Genomic DNA, 15828 nt, shown 5'->3' on the forward strand with positions numbered 1-15828 from the left:
CCCTTCGCGAGGTCCCGGCCCGCTCAATCCATCTCCCTCCGTCGCTCGCTCTCCCCACGCTCACTCACTCGCTCGTTTCACCAGGCTGAGGAGGGCTGGGGAGGGTCCCTTTTCAACCAAGTGTTGTCAGGACAGACCTGGGAAGGAGGCTGCCTGCCAAACACCTTTAAGAGGAGCCGTCCCTCCCTGTCAGAAAATCATCTCCCTCCTTCAGTTCAGTAACGGCCTGAATTGTTCCTTATCCCGGCCGAGCTGGAGGATTGAAAGCAGCAACATCAAACCCCTGTGCAGCTAGCAGGAATGGACACAGACACTGTCGGTTCAGTGCAAGTGCCACACTCATTGCTTCCAACACACAAAGACTCACACACACACCTTGCATAAAACCTCACCAAGGAGTCAGATGCGCCTGCTGGTTCCCTGCACCCCTGCTGTACAGAATCCAATCCCAGGGAAAGATTGTCAGGCCCAGAGCTGGCTGGGAGCCCGGGGCTGGAGTATTTAACCTTCAGTGACGGCACTCGGAGGAAAGATGCGAACGAGTGCAAGTTAAACATTGGTAGCTCTGGTTCCAGCCCCTCACAGGTCAGTCCATCCCTCCAGGAAAGGGGCACAGCTGAATTCCCAGCTGGCTCAGTCTAGCTGCGTAGTTCTTCTTTACACCCAGTCAGGTCTGAGGCCTGTTCCGCACCCTGTGTTTGAGGAGACCGTCATAACCGACTCTCTGCAATAGCAAAAGCAGGAGGCCGTGTTATTTCTCCTGCCCCAGCACAGACAGACAACGAGGGAAATGGTCCTTGTTGGAGGGTGGGGCTCCCTGCCCTTGGCCAAAGACCAGCACCTCCGTTTGCCCTTTGTCAGTCGTGAAGCTTTTCTTTCAGCAGCTAGCCCTAGAGCTCAGTTGCTGGAGCGCTGCGTTTGTCACTGACGGTCGGGGAGCTGCAACATCACTGGGCTCTTCTACCAGCAAGTCCAACTAAAGGACTGATTTCCTCATGTGACAATCCTGGGCTTGTCTGAGGGGGTATCCACATTGCACACTGAGCCTGTCTCTGTGTGGCCTGGCCTTGGTGACTTGTGTTGCCAAGCTGGTGTTTGAGCATCCAGGCTGCAGTGGAGACTCAGGCCTCAGGCTGTGTCCTTCCTACCGCAGTAAGTCGTCCTAACTGATGCTGCTCCAGCCACATGACTAACACAGCTGGATTCGACGTAGCTTAGGTCGACTTACTGCTGTGTCTACGCTGTGCTGGGCCGACGGGAGACTTACCTTACTCCTGTCGTTCCCAGGGTACTCCCAGAGTCACCCAAAGAGCGCTCCGCTGTCAATTTAGTGGGTCTTCACTAGACCCCCACTAAATCGACCCTGGTGCATCGATCGCAGCAGACAGCCTCACAGCTGTGCTGCGCATCCACCCTGCACTACTCAGCCCCGAGTCAGAAATTCAGCTCCTGTGGGGTGTGTCACCCTGCTCAGCTGAAGATGCTCCCCGAGTCCCCAGTGATTTCTGCGATAACTTGTCTCCAGCCTGTTTGGGTCCATACGCTTCCCACGGGGAGGCTGTGCGTGGTCTAGTGACAAGCTCTGGTTGCTCAGGCCTGTCAGGAAGGCGAGCTCCGGGAACATTGAGACTCAGAGATCCCTCAGTGGAAGCACAGGCGGTGGGTATAATAGTGGGGAAGCCTCCTGGCACAGCTGCCGCCAACCAGGCACCGGATGCCTGGGCCCCAGTGCCCAGCCTGTGCTCCATCTCTTCCTGTATCTGCTTCCCCACTTCTCCCAACCCCATCTGCCCACTGCTGCCTGGCTGAGTCCCCCCTCTCCTCCACTGCACCCCCGTCTCTGGGGTCCCTGCTGCTCACCGTGTGCCTCCTCTTCTCCACCCCCCACCCCCCCGCTGGGTCAGTCCTGGGGCCGATTTATTCAACATCTTCATAAATGATCTGGATGATGGGATGGATTGCACCCTCAGCAAGTTCGCACATGACCCTAAGCTGGGGGGAGGGGTAGATATGCTGGAGGGTAGGGATAGGGTCCAGAGTGACCTACACAAATTACAGGATTGGGCCAAAAAAAATCTGATGAGGTTCAAGAAGGACAAGTGCAGAGTCCTGCACTTAGGACAGAAGAATCCCATGCACTGCTAAAGACTGGAGACCGACTGGCTAGCGGCAGTTCTGCAGAAAGTGACGTGAGGATTACAGTGGATGCTAACTCATATCAAGCTTCTCAGTGTGCCCTTGTTGCCAAGAAGGCTAACGGCATATTGGGCTGCATTAGTAGGAGCATTGCCGGCAGCTCGAGGAGGTGATTTTTTCCCCTCTATTCAACACTGATGAGGCCAAATCTGGAGTATTGTGTCCCGTTTTGGGCCCCCCCACTACAGAAAGGATGTGGAAAAATTGGAGACAGTCCAGCAGAGGGCAAGGAAAATGATTAGGGGGTTGGGGCAGATGATGTATGAGGAGAGGCTGAGGAACTGGGCTTATTTAGTTTACAGAGGAGAAGAGTGAGGCGGGATTTGATAGCAGCCTTCAACTACCTGAAGGGAGGTTCCAAAGAGAATGGAGCTTGGCTGTGCTCAGTGGTGGCAGATGACAGAACAAGGAGCTATGATCTCAAGTTGCAGTGGGGGAGGTCTAGGTTGGATATTAGGAAACACTATTTCACTAGGAGGGTGGTGAAGCACTGGAATGGGTTCCCTAGGGAGGTGGTGGAATCTCCATCCTTAGAGGTTTTTAAGGCCCAGCTCGACAAAGCCCTGGCTGGGATGATTTAGTTGGTGTTGGTCCTGCCATGAGCAGGGGGTTGGACTGGATGACCTCCTGAGGTCCCTTCCAACCCTCATCTTCTATGAGTCTATCAGTCCTTTGTCCATCCCCTCAGTAGGCACCAACTTCCCCTCTGGCCAGTGGTGCTCAACTACGCTCTGCCCCAGGCCCCTCCCCCACTCCACCTCTTCCCCAAAGCACCGCCCCACCTTTTCCCTGGTCTGCCCCGCTGCACCCCCAAATCAACCCTTTCCTCTGCCCCTCTCTTCCTAACCCTGTTCCACCTCGCCCCCCGTCTATCCCCCCCCACCTCGCCTCGCCTCCATCTCCTCCCCCACGTATACCATCTCCCCCTCCACCCCGACCCTCCTGGAGCATCCTGAAGTCCATGAAAGAGCTGTTTTGTGGTGGGCAGGAAGTGCTGGGAGGGAGCAGGAGGAGTTGCTCACTGGGGCCACTTGCATGCGAGACGCACTGCAGGCAGGGCAGAGCTTGGCTGCCAGTGGGTGCTAAGCAGCCACTAATTTTCCTGGTGGGTGCTTCACGCCCAGAGCACCCGTGCAATTGGAGTCTATAATCCCCTCCTCCAAATCAAAATTCCTAGAGATTTTGGGTGAGTCTCTCGCTGTTGTTAAGGTTATGAACTCTTCTGTGTCCGTGTCTCTCTGGGTGCATGTCCAGGGTGTTTATGGTTAAGTTTATTGTGATGTCACGTATCCCAACTGCAAAGAATGTTCTGCTTCAGCATTCTTGCCCTGCCTTCAGTCTGCCAACTGGCTTGGTTGACAACGGCTGGTGACCCAAGGAGCTGCTGATAGACGCGGACTAGCCATCTCTCAACAACTTCTTGAATCAGCTATTTCCACAGGTGTTCGAAAGAAGATGAGTTTTTACAGAAGGTAATTCCCAGATTCTGTTCCTGCTCCTTAGATCGCACATGACAGGTTGGTGCCTCCTTCTCCTAGCCCAGGGGTGGCCAACCTGTGGCTCCGGAGCCGCATGCGGCTCTTCAGAGGTTACTATGCAGCTCCTTGCATAGGCGCTGACTCCCAGGCTGGAGCTACAGATGCTGACGTTCCAATACGCTGTGGGGTGCTCACTGCTCAACCCCCGGCTCTGCCCCAGCTCCTGCCACCACCCCACCCCTTCCCCCAAGGCCCCTAGCCCCGAGCCTGCCATGCCCTCGCTCCTCCCCCCTCCCCACCACAGCCTCCTGCGCACTGCCAAACAGCTGATTGCAGCGGGCGGGAGGAGTGGGGAGGGAGGGGGAGGCGCTGAGTGGGGGGGCTGCCGGTGGGAGGGCGATGCCGGGGGCTGGGGCGGTAGTGGATGAGGGCTGCTGACATATGACTGTGGCTCTTTGGCAATGTTCACTGGTAAATTCTGGCTCCTTCTCAGGCTCAGGTCGGCCACCCGCGTCCTAGGGACTGGTGGGGGCCAGGGCTGCAACAGTCAGGTCTCAACGTTCCATTTTGATTTGAACGTCGGCATCTTTCAGCTCCCTCCTGCGCCAGCCTCTCACCTTCTCTGGAGGCAGATTTCCACTGTTTTATCTTTCAGCAGACGAGTGGGGGTGAATTTCCAGGGTATCACCTAAAGGGAAGATAACAAAACTGGTGTAGAATTTAGACTGATATCTCCATAAATAGTATTTCCTCTGGAGTTGCCCCAATGCACTCCTTGCCTTCCCGTTGGGAATAGAAACCTTTTGTCTCATGTAATGATTGTCTAATGTAGGTGTATTGTTCATTCCCTCTGGGGGCACTGGCTACTGTCTGAACACAGGATAATGGGCTAGATGGACCTTTGGTTGGACCCAGGATGGGTGGTCTTGGGTTGGTTATGTTCTCGGTTGTATGAACCAGTCCTGGCTATTAGAGGAGCAGATGGCTTCAAAGACCGGTCTCCTGGACCTGTGAATCCTGGGCAAACTAATTCCCTTCCTTTAGAGAATGACAGAAAAACCCATTTCCTCCTTCTTTCTATTCAGGCTTCATTCCTTTTTCCAAAGACTCGTCTCTAGGGAGCACAGAGATCCATGTGCACAAAGTGCTTGTCAACCTGTAGCAATGGAGGCATGCTCTGACTTTAGCCAGCAAGAACAGGCCTTGCCAGAGAAGCCCCAGAGAAGGAAATGTTCATGGTCCATCCTGTCAGGCATGAAGAGACTCTGTGTCTGTAGCCAATCTGACACCTCGATGGCAGACAGGGATGAGGAGAGAACAATTTCCTCACAAAGAAGGTGGAGGCACTTGTCCCGGAAGAAGATAGCAGCTGAGAACCAGGTGGAGTCAGAGGAGGTGAAGCTGCAGGAGGATACAGGGAAAGTTGAACTGGATCCTACAGGTGAGGATTCAATCCACATGGTTAGCGAGGAGCATGTGAGGAATACTCACACCAGTCACCCTACAAGCCTTACACATCAGGGCCTTCTCACGGGACAGCGATGGGTACCAGGGCCGCTCTGGCTTTTTGCCACCCCAAGCAAAAAAAAAAAAAATTGTGCAGAGGCCGAAGTGGCGATGGGGTTGGGGAACAAACCTGCCAGCCAGCGGAAACAGCAAGGGAAACCAACCTGCCAGCCAGCCGGCGGAGCATCAAAGGGGTCGAAACCTGCCGGCCGGTAGGAGCAACAAGGGGGGCGGCTCAAAACAAACCGGCTGGCCGGAGCAGCGAAGTGGGAAACCAACCTCCTGGCGGAGCAGCAAAGGGGTGGGTGGGAAACCTGCTGGCGGTCGGAGTGTGAAGGGGGGCGGGAGGGATGAATCAAACCTGCTGGCTGGAGCAGTGAAGGGGGGGGCGTGAAACAAACCTGCCGGTCGGAGCAGCGGGGGGCGGGGGTGTGTGCGAAACAAACCGCCCAGCCGGCCGGAGCAGTGAAGGGGAGTGAACAAACCTGCCGGCCATAGCAGCAAAGGAGGAGCAGCAGGAAACCTGCCGGCGGTCGGAGCAGCGGGGCGGGGTGTGTGCGAAACAAACCGCCCAGCCGGCGGAGCAGTGAAGGGGGTGAACAAACCTGCCGGCCATAGCAGCAAAGGAGGAGCAGCAGGAAACCTGCCGGCCGGTCGGAGCAGCGGGGGCGGGGTGTGTGCGAAACAAACCGCCCAGCCGGCCGGAGCAGTGAAGGGGTGAACAAACCTGCCGGCCATAGCAGCAAAGGAGGAGCAGCAGGAAACCTGCCGGCGGTCGAACAGCGGGGCGGGGTGTGTGCGAAACAAACCGCCCAGCCAGCTGGAGCACCGAAGGGAAGAAAAAAATAAAACCAAAGAAAAAAAAATACCTGCCCGCGGGAACACGGGTGCAGGGGACTCCGAGCCCTGCAGACCCCGGCAGCGGTGCACACTCCAGCTAGCCGGGGTGGAGACAAGGGGCGGGCCAGGGCTTCCTTCGCAGTGGGGTGCTCGCGCTGCCTGCTGGGAGGGCTCCACGCTGCTCCGGTGGGCGGGCTGCTGGGCTTGCTGCAGACCTGGCACCGCTCCCAGCAGCTCCTCTCCTCTGCGCTGCCACAAAAGAAAAAACCTGCCGAGGCAGCGGAAGCAGCAAAGCCCCCAAAATGGGATTGGACGGACTGCCCCTTTGGAATCTGCCGCCCAAGCACCAGCTTGCTCGGCTGCTGCCTGGAGCCGGCCCTGATGGGTACCTCAGACTCTGGAATCCATTTAGTGCCAGATCCTTTTGGCAAGGGTGGCCGAGGTCCATCTCTGAGGTGGGAGAGCTGAGTGTGTCAGGTCACCCCCTCTGGGGTCTGGCACTGTGGGGTGGGAGTACTAACATTGCTCCGGGCTGTAAGGAGAACAGAGAGGCTGGACGTTGTAGGAAATCATTTCTTGTCTCCTGGATCGGGTCCATTTCATCAGTAAAATGCTCCAGAGGTCCCAGCTGGGAACCGTACCAGAGCTGAGCCATTACTTCTTGGGGGGTTAAATGCAAATGAGGCCCATTGCCCATCACTGACAGGGAAGGTGTGCAAGGGAGGGGACAAGTAGAAAACACCATGGAAAGAAACTTGCCCCAGGTCCGAGGAAGCCTCGTGTGGTAAAGCCCCAGCAAAGATCCATGAGATCGGAGTTCTCTGCTTAGCTGCCAACAACCTTCAGTCTGACCCTGGGCAATTCACTTCAGGGCTCTGGGCACGACCTCCATCCTCTGTAAAAGCAGGGATACTACATGGAAAGGAAATGTTACGAATGTTTCTTTCTGCTCCAGGGACGAAGAAGGAGGCGCAGTCGCAGGGAAGTGGGAAAAAGGCCCAGAAGAGCAGGAAGAAGGAAGAGCGCACTCCCACCCCCTCATTACCAAGCAGCTCCCATATGACCATGGTAATGACGCTTTGTGACTGTGCTATTGGAAAGCCTCCCCTGCTGGGTGTATTAATATCTCCCGGAGCTGGGATCTCTGACAGGAGACCTACCTGCCCCTTGCTCAGGGAGCTGAAAGGAAACACTCTTCAAGTGTGATCGACTCCAGCCAGTCTTTACGAGTTTCTCTGGGTTGCTTGAACGAGGCCCAGGTTGACAAAGGGGTTCAGGCACCTCAGGAAGTTCAGAGGTGCTTAGTGGGATTCGCAGAAGTGCCTGACTCAGGTGCCTGATTCTGATGCACTCTCCATGGGACACAGGCACTGCTGAAAATCCTACCAGGCCCCTCCCTGCACTTGTAGGGGTAACCCACACACCTGCTGGGTGGGGTGTTCTGGCCCGTCTAGTGGCACCAGGACCACTTAGAGACAGAGATCAAAGGAGTCTGCTCTAGAGCCTTAGCTAACAGCCAGTTGGGTTTTAGCTGCTGCGGGAGAGGCTCCTGCACTAAACTCAGAAATCCCAGGTTGGATCCCCTCTGCCAGGAGTATCTATGCGAGTGTGTCGCTCTGGTGTGCTCTACTGCATCCTCAGCTGCTGGCGTCCAGGACAGACAGGGCTAATCCAGCCACGCAGGCCAGCTGCAGTAACACTCAGGAGGTGCCTGAGACACCAGGGCAAAGGCCTTCAGCACCCCAGGCCCTGGGTTTAGGTGACCCTGGAACCAGTCCCCCTGCAGTAACATTGTGCCCAGTGAGTTCTGACCCACGGGGGGCTGGCCCCAGAGGCCCACAGTTTGGGATTCTCCTCAGCCAGGCAGACTTGCTCCTTCAGTCGAAGCTACTTTCTGTCCTGCCGGCGATTCCTGCCTGTTTTGTGGCAGCACCACACGCTGCAGGGTGGGGACGGAAGAGGCATTTCCGCTTGGGCCCTGTTCTCAGTCCTTTCCTCGCAGACACTGTGGGCTGCTAGAGTTGCTGAGCCAATCTGCTCAGGTGCTCGGGGTGGGATGGGACATGGGGCAGGTTCTGCAGTGACCCCTCGGCTGCACTCAACAAGCAACTTGACTGGGCTTTGCAGGCCATTGAGGCTTTCTCAGCAAAGCTGGGCTTCCTGGGGAGGGCTAGAGAGGAGGAAATGGGGTGCCCTTGGGGTCCCAGCACCGGCTGAGAGGCTCCCATCTCTTCTCAGGAAGGGGAGGAAGCGTATGAAAGACTGAGAAACCTCGGCACCTGTTGAGGTTTGTTAAGAAAAGGGCTCAGCCGGAGTCTCCACGCTCACGGGCGCTGCCAGCCTCCGCCGGGACAGACTGTTCCAGGGCAGCTGAGCGATGGAAATACTCAGTCCCGACAGGCTCTGTCCCTCTCATTGCAGACCCCCGGGGAGCAGCTTCCCTCAGCCCAGCTCCAAGCCCTGCTAATGAGAGCCGTGAAGGGTCTGACGACACCCACCCTGGAGCGATTTCAAGCCGCCGAGGAAGAGCTGAGGACCATCGTGTCTCTACACGGAGACAAGATGGAGAGAGTAAGAGACTCCCGCCGTGGGGCAGGGGGATGCTGCGCAGAGAGGGGGAGGGGAGAATTTCCTCTCCTAGGAAACTGTTCCTGGGACACACGGGCATGGTGCTGTGAAGGGTGGCTGAGCCCCTTTCCCTTCATCGCTTGGCGCGGGGATCCGCGGCGTGAGTGTTTGACCTGTTCTCTGCCCGCTGGAGCTCTGACACGTCCCTGAGGACAGCCCAGCCCCACTGAAGGGGAGCGATAGCCCCAGCCCTGGCAGCGCAGCACTTACCTAGTCTGCCCAGGGGCCTCCACACTGGTTTCCTCAGACATGCTGCGGGGCCTTGTTTTCCAGCTGAAGGATCAGGAGGAATTTGGCTTTGCACTTTTCTCTCTGTCTCTCCCTAGCTCTGATCCTGCTGCCCATCCCCACAGGATCTGAGTGCCTCCCCCGTGAATTAGACTGGCCTAGGGAGGTTTCTGGCAGACTTCATTTCTACATCCCCTGAGTAGGAGGCTCTCAGAGTCATTATTCCCCCTGATTAATGAAGCTCCACCACCCTCCTGGGAGGTAGGAATTCAACCCATTTGACACCTGGGGAAACTGAAGCCCAGAGAGCTCCTTGAGTTGCCCAAGCCTGCGCAGGTGGGGTTATCGAGAAAGGAATCAGGGTTCACGTTCCTACAGTCCTTTAACTGTTGCCTTCAATCGCTCGGCCTGGAAATAGGTGACATTCCTGCCCTTCCCCAGATACCGCCTGCCCATGGCGCCTAAGTGCAGACTTATTCCCTTCCTGGGCTTTGGCTTTCCTGGAAACTCGGAGACTCATAAACAAACAGAATCCTGAGCCTGAGCTTCCTCCCCAAACCTGCCTGTTCCTGGGGTTTCCTGCAGGTCGTCCCTGTCTCTGTCCGAGTTCCCTGTTTCCAGCAGGTCCGAGGGGGAAGATAACAAATGGCCCCTCAATCAGGAGATTGATTTGTGCAGGGCTCTAACTCCTGCTAGCAGAACAGGGCACCAGAATCCAGCCACCCGGGTTGTAGCTCCTGCTCCTTGTTCGAGAGAGGAAAGAGCAATGACCAGTTCCTCATGGAAGAGCCCGAGGGGGCGGCTTGTCCCTTTCGGGTCTGTCTACCTTGTGGTGCAAACTCTGCAGCAGGAGCCGGAAAGCCTGGCCCTATGGACGTGGGCTCCCAGGGCTGGCACAGTGGGGCCAAACGGCAACGCAGCCTCTTCTGGGCTTGGGCTGGAACTGGAGCTCTGAAGCCTGGGGAGGAGGGGGCTTCAGAGCCTGGGCTCCAGCCCAAGTCTCCAGGTCTGCACTGCTGTTCCCAGTGCCATAGCCTGAGCCCGAGGTTAGAGACCCGGCTTTGAGATTGGTTACGGCAGGTTTTAAAATCCCGCAGTGTAGAGGTTCTCCTTAGGGCTGGGGCCTGGAGCTGGCTAGCCCCGTCCAACTAGCCCTGCCTGCCATCTCTGGGATGGGCTCTGGGGTACATCAGTGGAACCAGCTGGGTCTGGAGCAGCGCTTCTCTACCTGGGACATCCTCAGGGCCAAACAGGTGGTATTGGACGTGCCCCACACAGCACATATGGGGCCCACAATGGAAACTGGGTTGAGAAGCATGGGCCTGGAGGAACTGATTGTGCTAGAGAGATCAGCAGGAAGCTGCAGAGATGGAGGAAAGGCTCCTGCAGGGAAGCCCTTGAGAGCAGGCTGAGAGCAGTTTGCTAAGGCAGGAAGGCCCTGGGATAGCAGGGAGTTTGGGCTGTGCCCACAGTAAGGTTTGGGGGAAGTCTTTTGTGTGTGTTTCTGAGCTTTAAGGTACTAAACCAGACCTCAGGAAGGCTGGGGTTCCTGGACTTGTCAAAGCCTCTTTCTTCAGATTATGGAGGAGCCAAGATGGGCAACCGAGGTGAGAGGCGGCTTGCAGGGCTGCCAGGAGGGTTACCTGGGAGGTTGTCACTCATGGATAAATCCATCCCTCAACTTTCTGGCATTCTTCCAGGTTGGAGACGTCGTGGGACGTATCTTAATCTGGCTGGACAACGTCTGTCATCCCAGAGCCAGAAAAGCAGCACTGAGGGCCACGGCCTTGCTGGCTCGTTCCCACCCCAGGACGTGGTTCTGAGCTGTGGCACACGCTGTCCTCGGACAGGTAGGAGCTGCTCTGTTATCACCTCAGGCCATTATTTCTCTTCCTGCTCCTACCGACAGGCCACAGTCCGGGAAGGGTCCGTCGGGCTCACGCAGCTGGAGGAGTTTCCTGCTGTGCAGAGAGCTGTCCAGGCTCACCAAGAGGAGATGCCCAGGCCCAGCCACTGAGGAGCCAACCCTCCTCCTGCACTCCCAGGATGGAGACGTGCCAGTTTTCTGGGAAGTCCAGCACTGTCCTGATTTCTATGGGTCACCCCACTTCCTCTCCCGTCAGTACAGGGCCAATAAATGACTTTGGGGCACTCCACATCCCTGGGTCATGAGGTCTGGCTGCTCCCTATTGTGTGAGAGAAGGCAGAGATGGAAAAGGTCCATGAGGTCCATCTGTACGTCCGCTGGGGACCAGTGCAGGATTGTTACCTGCAGTCAGATCCTAGTTATTCCATGGCTGAGGAAGTGGTGAAAAATGCACTCATCCTTATGGCGCTGCGCAGCAGGTAAATCTCTTCAGACAGAAAGTTCCAGACCTAATTGTTGCAAACTAAATAAATAAATAAATGATCCACACATGACCAGAGCGTAAATGCAGTGCAGCCTGCCTGAGTCTGCAGACAGCCGGCAAGAACAGCTCTGAGAGGGGTGAGTGCCTCTTTTCATCTCAATACGTTGTGAACCCTGAGTCCTGCTGGTTGTGCCGATCACTTTGCAGAGTCATCCAGCTGAGGTGTTTATAATACAGTCTCCATGTGCCTAGGGGCCGTGAAACCCAACTGGACCCTCGCCAGAGGTCAAAACTCCGTCTTTCCTCAGCATCCTCTGCAATGCAGTTCTGCACTGACCATAGACAAATCTGTGTCACATGGGAGAGAGAATTGAAGAGCAGCATGAAAGAAACTGAATTTCTTACCCAGTTCCGTTACCAGAGGAATACAGTGTTGGTTTTCATATTGATTTGAGTGTTTGATTTGTAAACCTTTCAGGTTTGAATTCCTTGAAGCAGCCCCAGTGCTTTCCAGGGTCTGTGCTCAGAACCTATAGAAACTCGGCAGCGTTGGCACAGAATTTCAGTCAAGCTTCCTGAAGACCTTAAATCCAGGCCATTTGCTCTTGGTTTGTCCAACCTAGTTCTCAGTGTCCCCAGGGCTTGACCACCATGTCCGACCTTCCTCACCAAACTTGGAAGTTAAATGACTGGAAGCCTTTTGGATCTGTCTGCAGTCTTCCTGTGCGGATGCCTGGGGGGACCAGGAGCGGTTAGATCAGCAAGAATGGAGAGAAGAGAGGAGGGGGATTTCAGTACTAGTTTCCTTCCAGCTCTGTCACACTGGGCAGTACAATCTCCCTGAACCCTCTCCTATCAGGGCATGTTCTGAGTCAGTGTCTGACCCGTCCACCACACTGCAGTAGGATTCAGCTGCTAAGAGACACTTGGCCAAATGCTGGGTCTCAGTTACCCCCAAATAGCCAGAGGAACTGCACTGAGGTCAGGCAAGTTCCTCGGGACTGAGCCTAGCGTAACAGAGCAGAATGTTGCACAGTCTGGTGGTCACACTGTGCTGGTCACTCGGTGGTCAGATCATGGTCACTGTCCTGGAAACAGCGGTGCTAGCTTCAGGAACAACAACCCATGAGGGAAAGGAATAAATACAACCTTCTCTGACAGGACTTGCCCTGCCTCAGCCTCCCTGCACCAATCGGTGTCTCCTCTCTCAGACGCCTTTCCTGCCCGTTTTCCAAGCCTCTCCCTGGGGAGGGCAAGAGGTGGCCAAGCAGGGAAGGTCTGACTTCTCTTTCTGAATCTGCAGATGTGCCATTGAGCTGTGGAAGGCCCTGGGGGAAGAACCACAGCTCCCCAGGGAGGTGCTGCAGCAGCTGCTGGACAAGCTCCAGCAGAGACACCGGGAGGAGAAGAGCGGCAATGTGTCTCTGGCTGTAAGTGAGGTTTGAGATGTCACTTTGAGAACCCGCAACCGCGGGGAGGATAGTGCATCTGTGTGTGTCTGTGAGCTTCACCCCTTCTTAGCTTCAGGCCACGGCTCCACTACACAATGAAGCCGACCTGCGTAATCTCGGCATACAGCCGCCACAGCAATTCTATCCCTTGTGTGTGTGTGCACTTTGCTGCTTGTGTCGGCAGTGCACGTCCTCACCAGAAGCGCTCGTCTCGATTGTACGGTCAGGGTGTGGCATTGTGGGAAGGCTCCTGAAAGCCAGTTGACGTACGCGACGTTGTGTCTACACTGACACTGCATCGACCTGGACTCTCTGCCACTTATGGAGGTGGAGTTATGAATTTGGCACCAAGGGGCAGTTCTGCCAATGGGAAGGAAATTCCATAGTTAGGGTGATGCTGGGTGAGGGGCCTTGCATTGACATAACTCTGTAATGCAGACCAGGCCTTAGTGTGTCCTGGCCACCTGCTAGCAAACCAAAGAGGTGTAAATAAAGCTTCACCCAGGAAAAGTTACTGATCTGAAGCGGTTTATCTGCTGGTGCCCTGGCTCTGTTTGCCGCTCTAGGTGGCTCTTTAGTGAGCAGGTGCAGTTCGGGTGTCTCTTGGAAGTATCCAGGTTTCTGGCTCTCTAAATTGTGACTAGAAATCTTCCCAGCATGGGATCATGAGATGTCCAGTACTTTTGACTGGGCCAGAAACACTGGGTCTACAAGAACAGATCTCCTCAGGATGGTTTCAGCCCGTGCAGTCATGGCTGGAAACCCAAAGCACAGAGTCTGCACCATTAAGCGAAATAATGGGGAATAACATCATCCAGACTCCTCTGACCTTTCCGTAGGGCTCCATCCTGCTTCCGTTCCAGGAATGGGTGAAGGTTCAGGACCCTCCAAATGTCTCCTCCCCTCTCAGGAGCCAATCCTCTTTTGTAATAGGCTGGGGAGGAAATGAGACCGAGAAAGGACAATAGCGAATGGCAATGGGGGCAGGTGGCAGATTGGGATAGTGGGTGAAATTCTTCCCCCCCTCCAGGCAATGAGGACCATTTACGAGGTCCTTTTCCTATGGGGATACCGAGAAGCCATCCTGGAAATGTATCCCCAGATGCTCATCCTCTGCGTCAGGCAAGTGCAGTATGTGATGGATCTGCACTTGCCAGGGACCTACATGGCCAGCACGACATCCAGCCCCGAGGAGGATCCAGCTGCCTCAACCCCTAAGGTAATGACTGAAAGGAAAGGAAGAACAGATGTGCTCTGCTAAACACATGTAGGCTGTTCATGGCCATCATTTGTTCGGGTGCTATAGTTAGCCCAGGCTCACTTACACCAACTAAGGATCTGGCCCCACATGCCCGCTTGAGTCCTGTTACCTGTCACAGTAAAGAATCAAGTATTCAACCGCATTGAGTGATGACATCAACCATCTTAAGAAGCTACAGTGTCACTAACTGGTTACAAACTCAATGAAACTGCAGTGTCGACAGGGCCCATTGGGCAGGGGAGCACCATGATATCACACTGGATCTATCCTCGGGAGGCTAGCTCCTGCTGTCCATGCTGTGTGTGCCAGGGCGTGTGCAGCTTTGCCATGATTGGGGCTGATCTCGTTGCCTGACACTGGTATTTTTTGTCTTTAGCACGTCGGTGGAGGCTGTGAAGACTCTTTTTTCCATGCCCGGATACTGGAAGGAATTTGCCAGCATCCAATTTCAGCAGGGTTGGGACATGATAGCCTCACGATATTACTACTCGCAGGGTGTTGGCGTGATTGCAAGGTAGGAGCCCAAAGTTTCCTCTTCAGTGGGTCTCTCTTGGGAATGGGATTTCCGTGTGAAATGTTCCTCTGTTCCAGGCTGCCATCTCAGCCCAGCAACTAGAGAGGAACTCTCTCTCCCCCTTGATAACCACAAGGGACTTTCTGCTCCATGTTCCAGAGCCATGATCGAGTTTGAGAACCCTCAGCTCCCTGCCGTCTTCAGAGAGGCCGTCACCACTGTTCAAAGGGAGAAGGAGGAGGAGCAGAGAAATATCGCCATAACTTTCTGCACTGAGGTGAGATTCATTAGTTGACAGGAGAGCAGCTCAGGCCAGTAAGCTCTGGGCACATTGTCAGCAGCTCAGCAGCCTTCCAGCCAGCTAGGTCCTCTCCGCACATGGATGGTGGTGGGGCATGGCACAGAGAGGGAGGGAGAGACAGGGTGAGATCGCTCCTGGCTGGATGTACTTAGGTGGGATCCTGTGACAAGAGGAGATGTTTCTCCGGTGCCCCAAGGCCATGCTTCTCTCCTCACCTTTTCCTGGGGTTCTGCTTTTCTTCTGCCCCAGGGGTCTCTCCATGGCACTCAGTGGGGCCTGGAGATTCCCCTTTCCTGGGGTTTATTTGTGACTTGTGCATTAGTCTAAGTTCTGGGAATGAGCCAACTGAAAGAGCAGCAACTGGCTCCCTACACACCGGAGACGTTGTATGGGAGTAAGTGGCCATTTGGTAAAGATGAGTGTCCAGGGGACAGACCCCACAGGAAGACCTCTGCTCCTCAACCCGATGTTGATTTGGCTCTTTCCAGTTTCTCCAGAGTCCTTCCATTGAGACAATACTGACAAAATCAGAGCTCCAGGCACAGCTCATGGAATGGACCCAAGATAAAAACCCCATTGTACGTCGGCTCAGTCTGCGAGGCCTTGGCAGTATTGTGCTCCAGCCAGAAAAGGTGAGGCGTGGATTGCCTGGGGACCGAGGAAGCCGATGTCTATTGAATCGCTCAGCAATGAGCGAGATCCCCACACAAGCCTTGTTGTTTAACGCACAGCACTCGAATGTTGGAGGTGCTTTACTGAGCAAATCAAGGCACGACGTGGTCCCTGCTCCCGTGAGCTGACCCTGATTGCAGATGTGATGCAGTGGGAGGCGGGTGAGCAAAGACAAAGGTTACAGTGAGCAGCTGGCAGAGAGTGACAGGAGAATGACTTTGTGCCCCATTGGGTGGCTGTGCCAGCCGTGGTGTCTCATAGGTGGGAGTGGGATGGGCCAGCATATGCCCCAGGCTGTCATCCAGGGTAGTAATGAGCTGCCTTCTCCATTGCTGCAGGTGCACTCGTTACGGGCCCAGCTGCCAGCGATCATGGACATGTTCTGTGACACGGATAGAGGCG

The 15828-nt window shown here is 55.4% G+C and overlaps 1 protein-coding gene and 1 long non-coding RNA gene across 2 annotated transcripts; both read left to right on the forward strand.

Moving 5' to 3' along the window:
- Window positions 1–4832: 4832 nt before the first annotated feature.
- Window positions 4833–13939, forward strand: LOC120384989. Its single transcript, XM_039504084.1, has 7 exons — window positions 4833–5115; window positions 6976–7088; window positions 8442–8591; window positions 10577–10595; window positions 10687–10726; window positions 12531–12657; window positions 13709–13939. The coding sequence occupies exons 1-7, from the start codon at window positions 4839–4841 to the stop codon at window positions 13937–13939; spliced, it is 957 nt and encodes a 318-aa protein (XP_039360018.1). The 5' UTR covers window positions 4833–4838.
- A 729-nt stretch (window positions 13940–14668) lies between these two features.
- Window positions 14669–15826, forward strand: LOC120384915. The gene is made up of 3 exons (XR_005589160.1): window positions 14669–14730; window positions 15243–15386; window positions 15765–15826. It is a non-coding gene; the product is annotated as an uncharacterized LOC120384915 (long non-coding RNA).
- The last annotated feature ends 2 nt before the right edge of the window (window positions 15827–15828 follow it).

Source organism: Mauremys reevesii, linkage group 17 (genome assembly GCF_016161935.1).
Source record: "Mauremys reevesii isolate NIE-2019 linkage group 17, ASM1616193v1, whole genome shotgun sequence".
Taxonomy (NCBI): Eukaryota; Metazoa; Chordata; order Testudines; family Geoemydidae; genus Mauremys; species Mauremys reevesii.

Excerpts from the sequence above, each read along its gene's own strand:
- LOC120384989 (XM_039504084.1), top strand. The coding sequence starts at position 4,839 with ATGGAGGCATGCTCTGACTTTAGCCAGCAAGAACAGGCCTTGCCAGAG. Across the intron at positions 5,116-6,975 it reads AGTTGAACTGGATCCTACAG|GGACGAAGAAGGAGGCGCAG; the intron begins GTGAGGATTCAA and ends TTTCTGCTCCAG. Across the intron at positions 12,658-13,708 it reads GCGGCAATGTGTCTCTGGCT|GCAATGAGGACCATTTACGA; the intron begins GTAAGTGAGGTT and ends CCCCCCCTCCAG.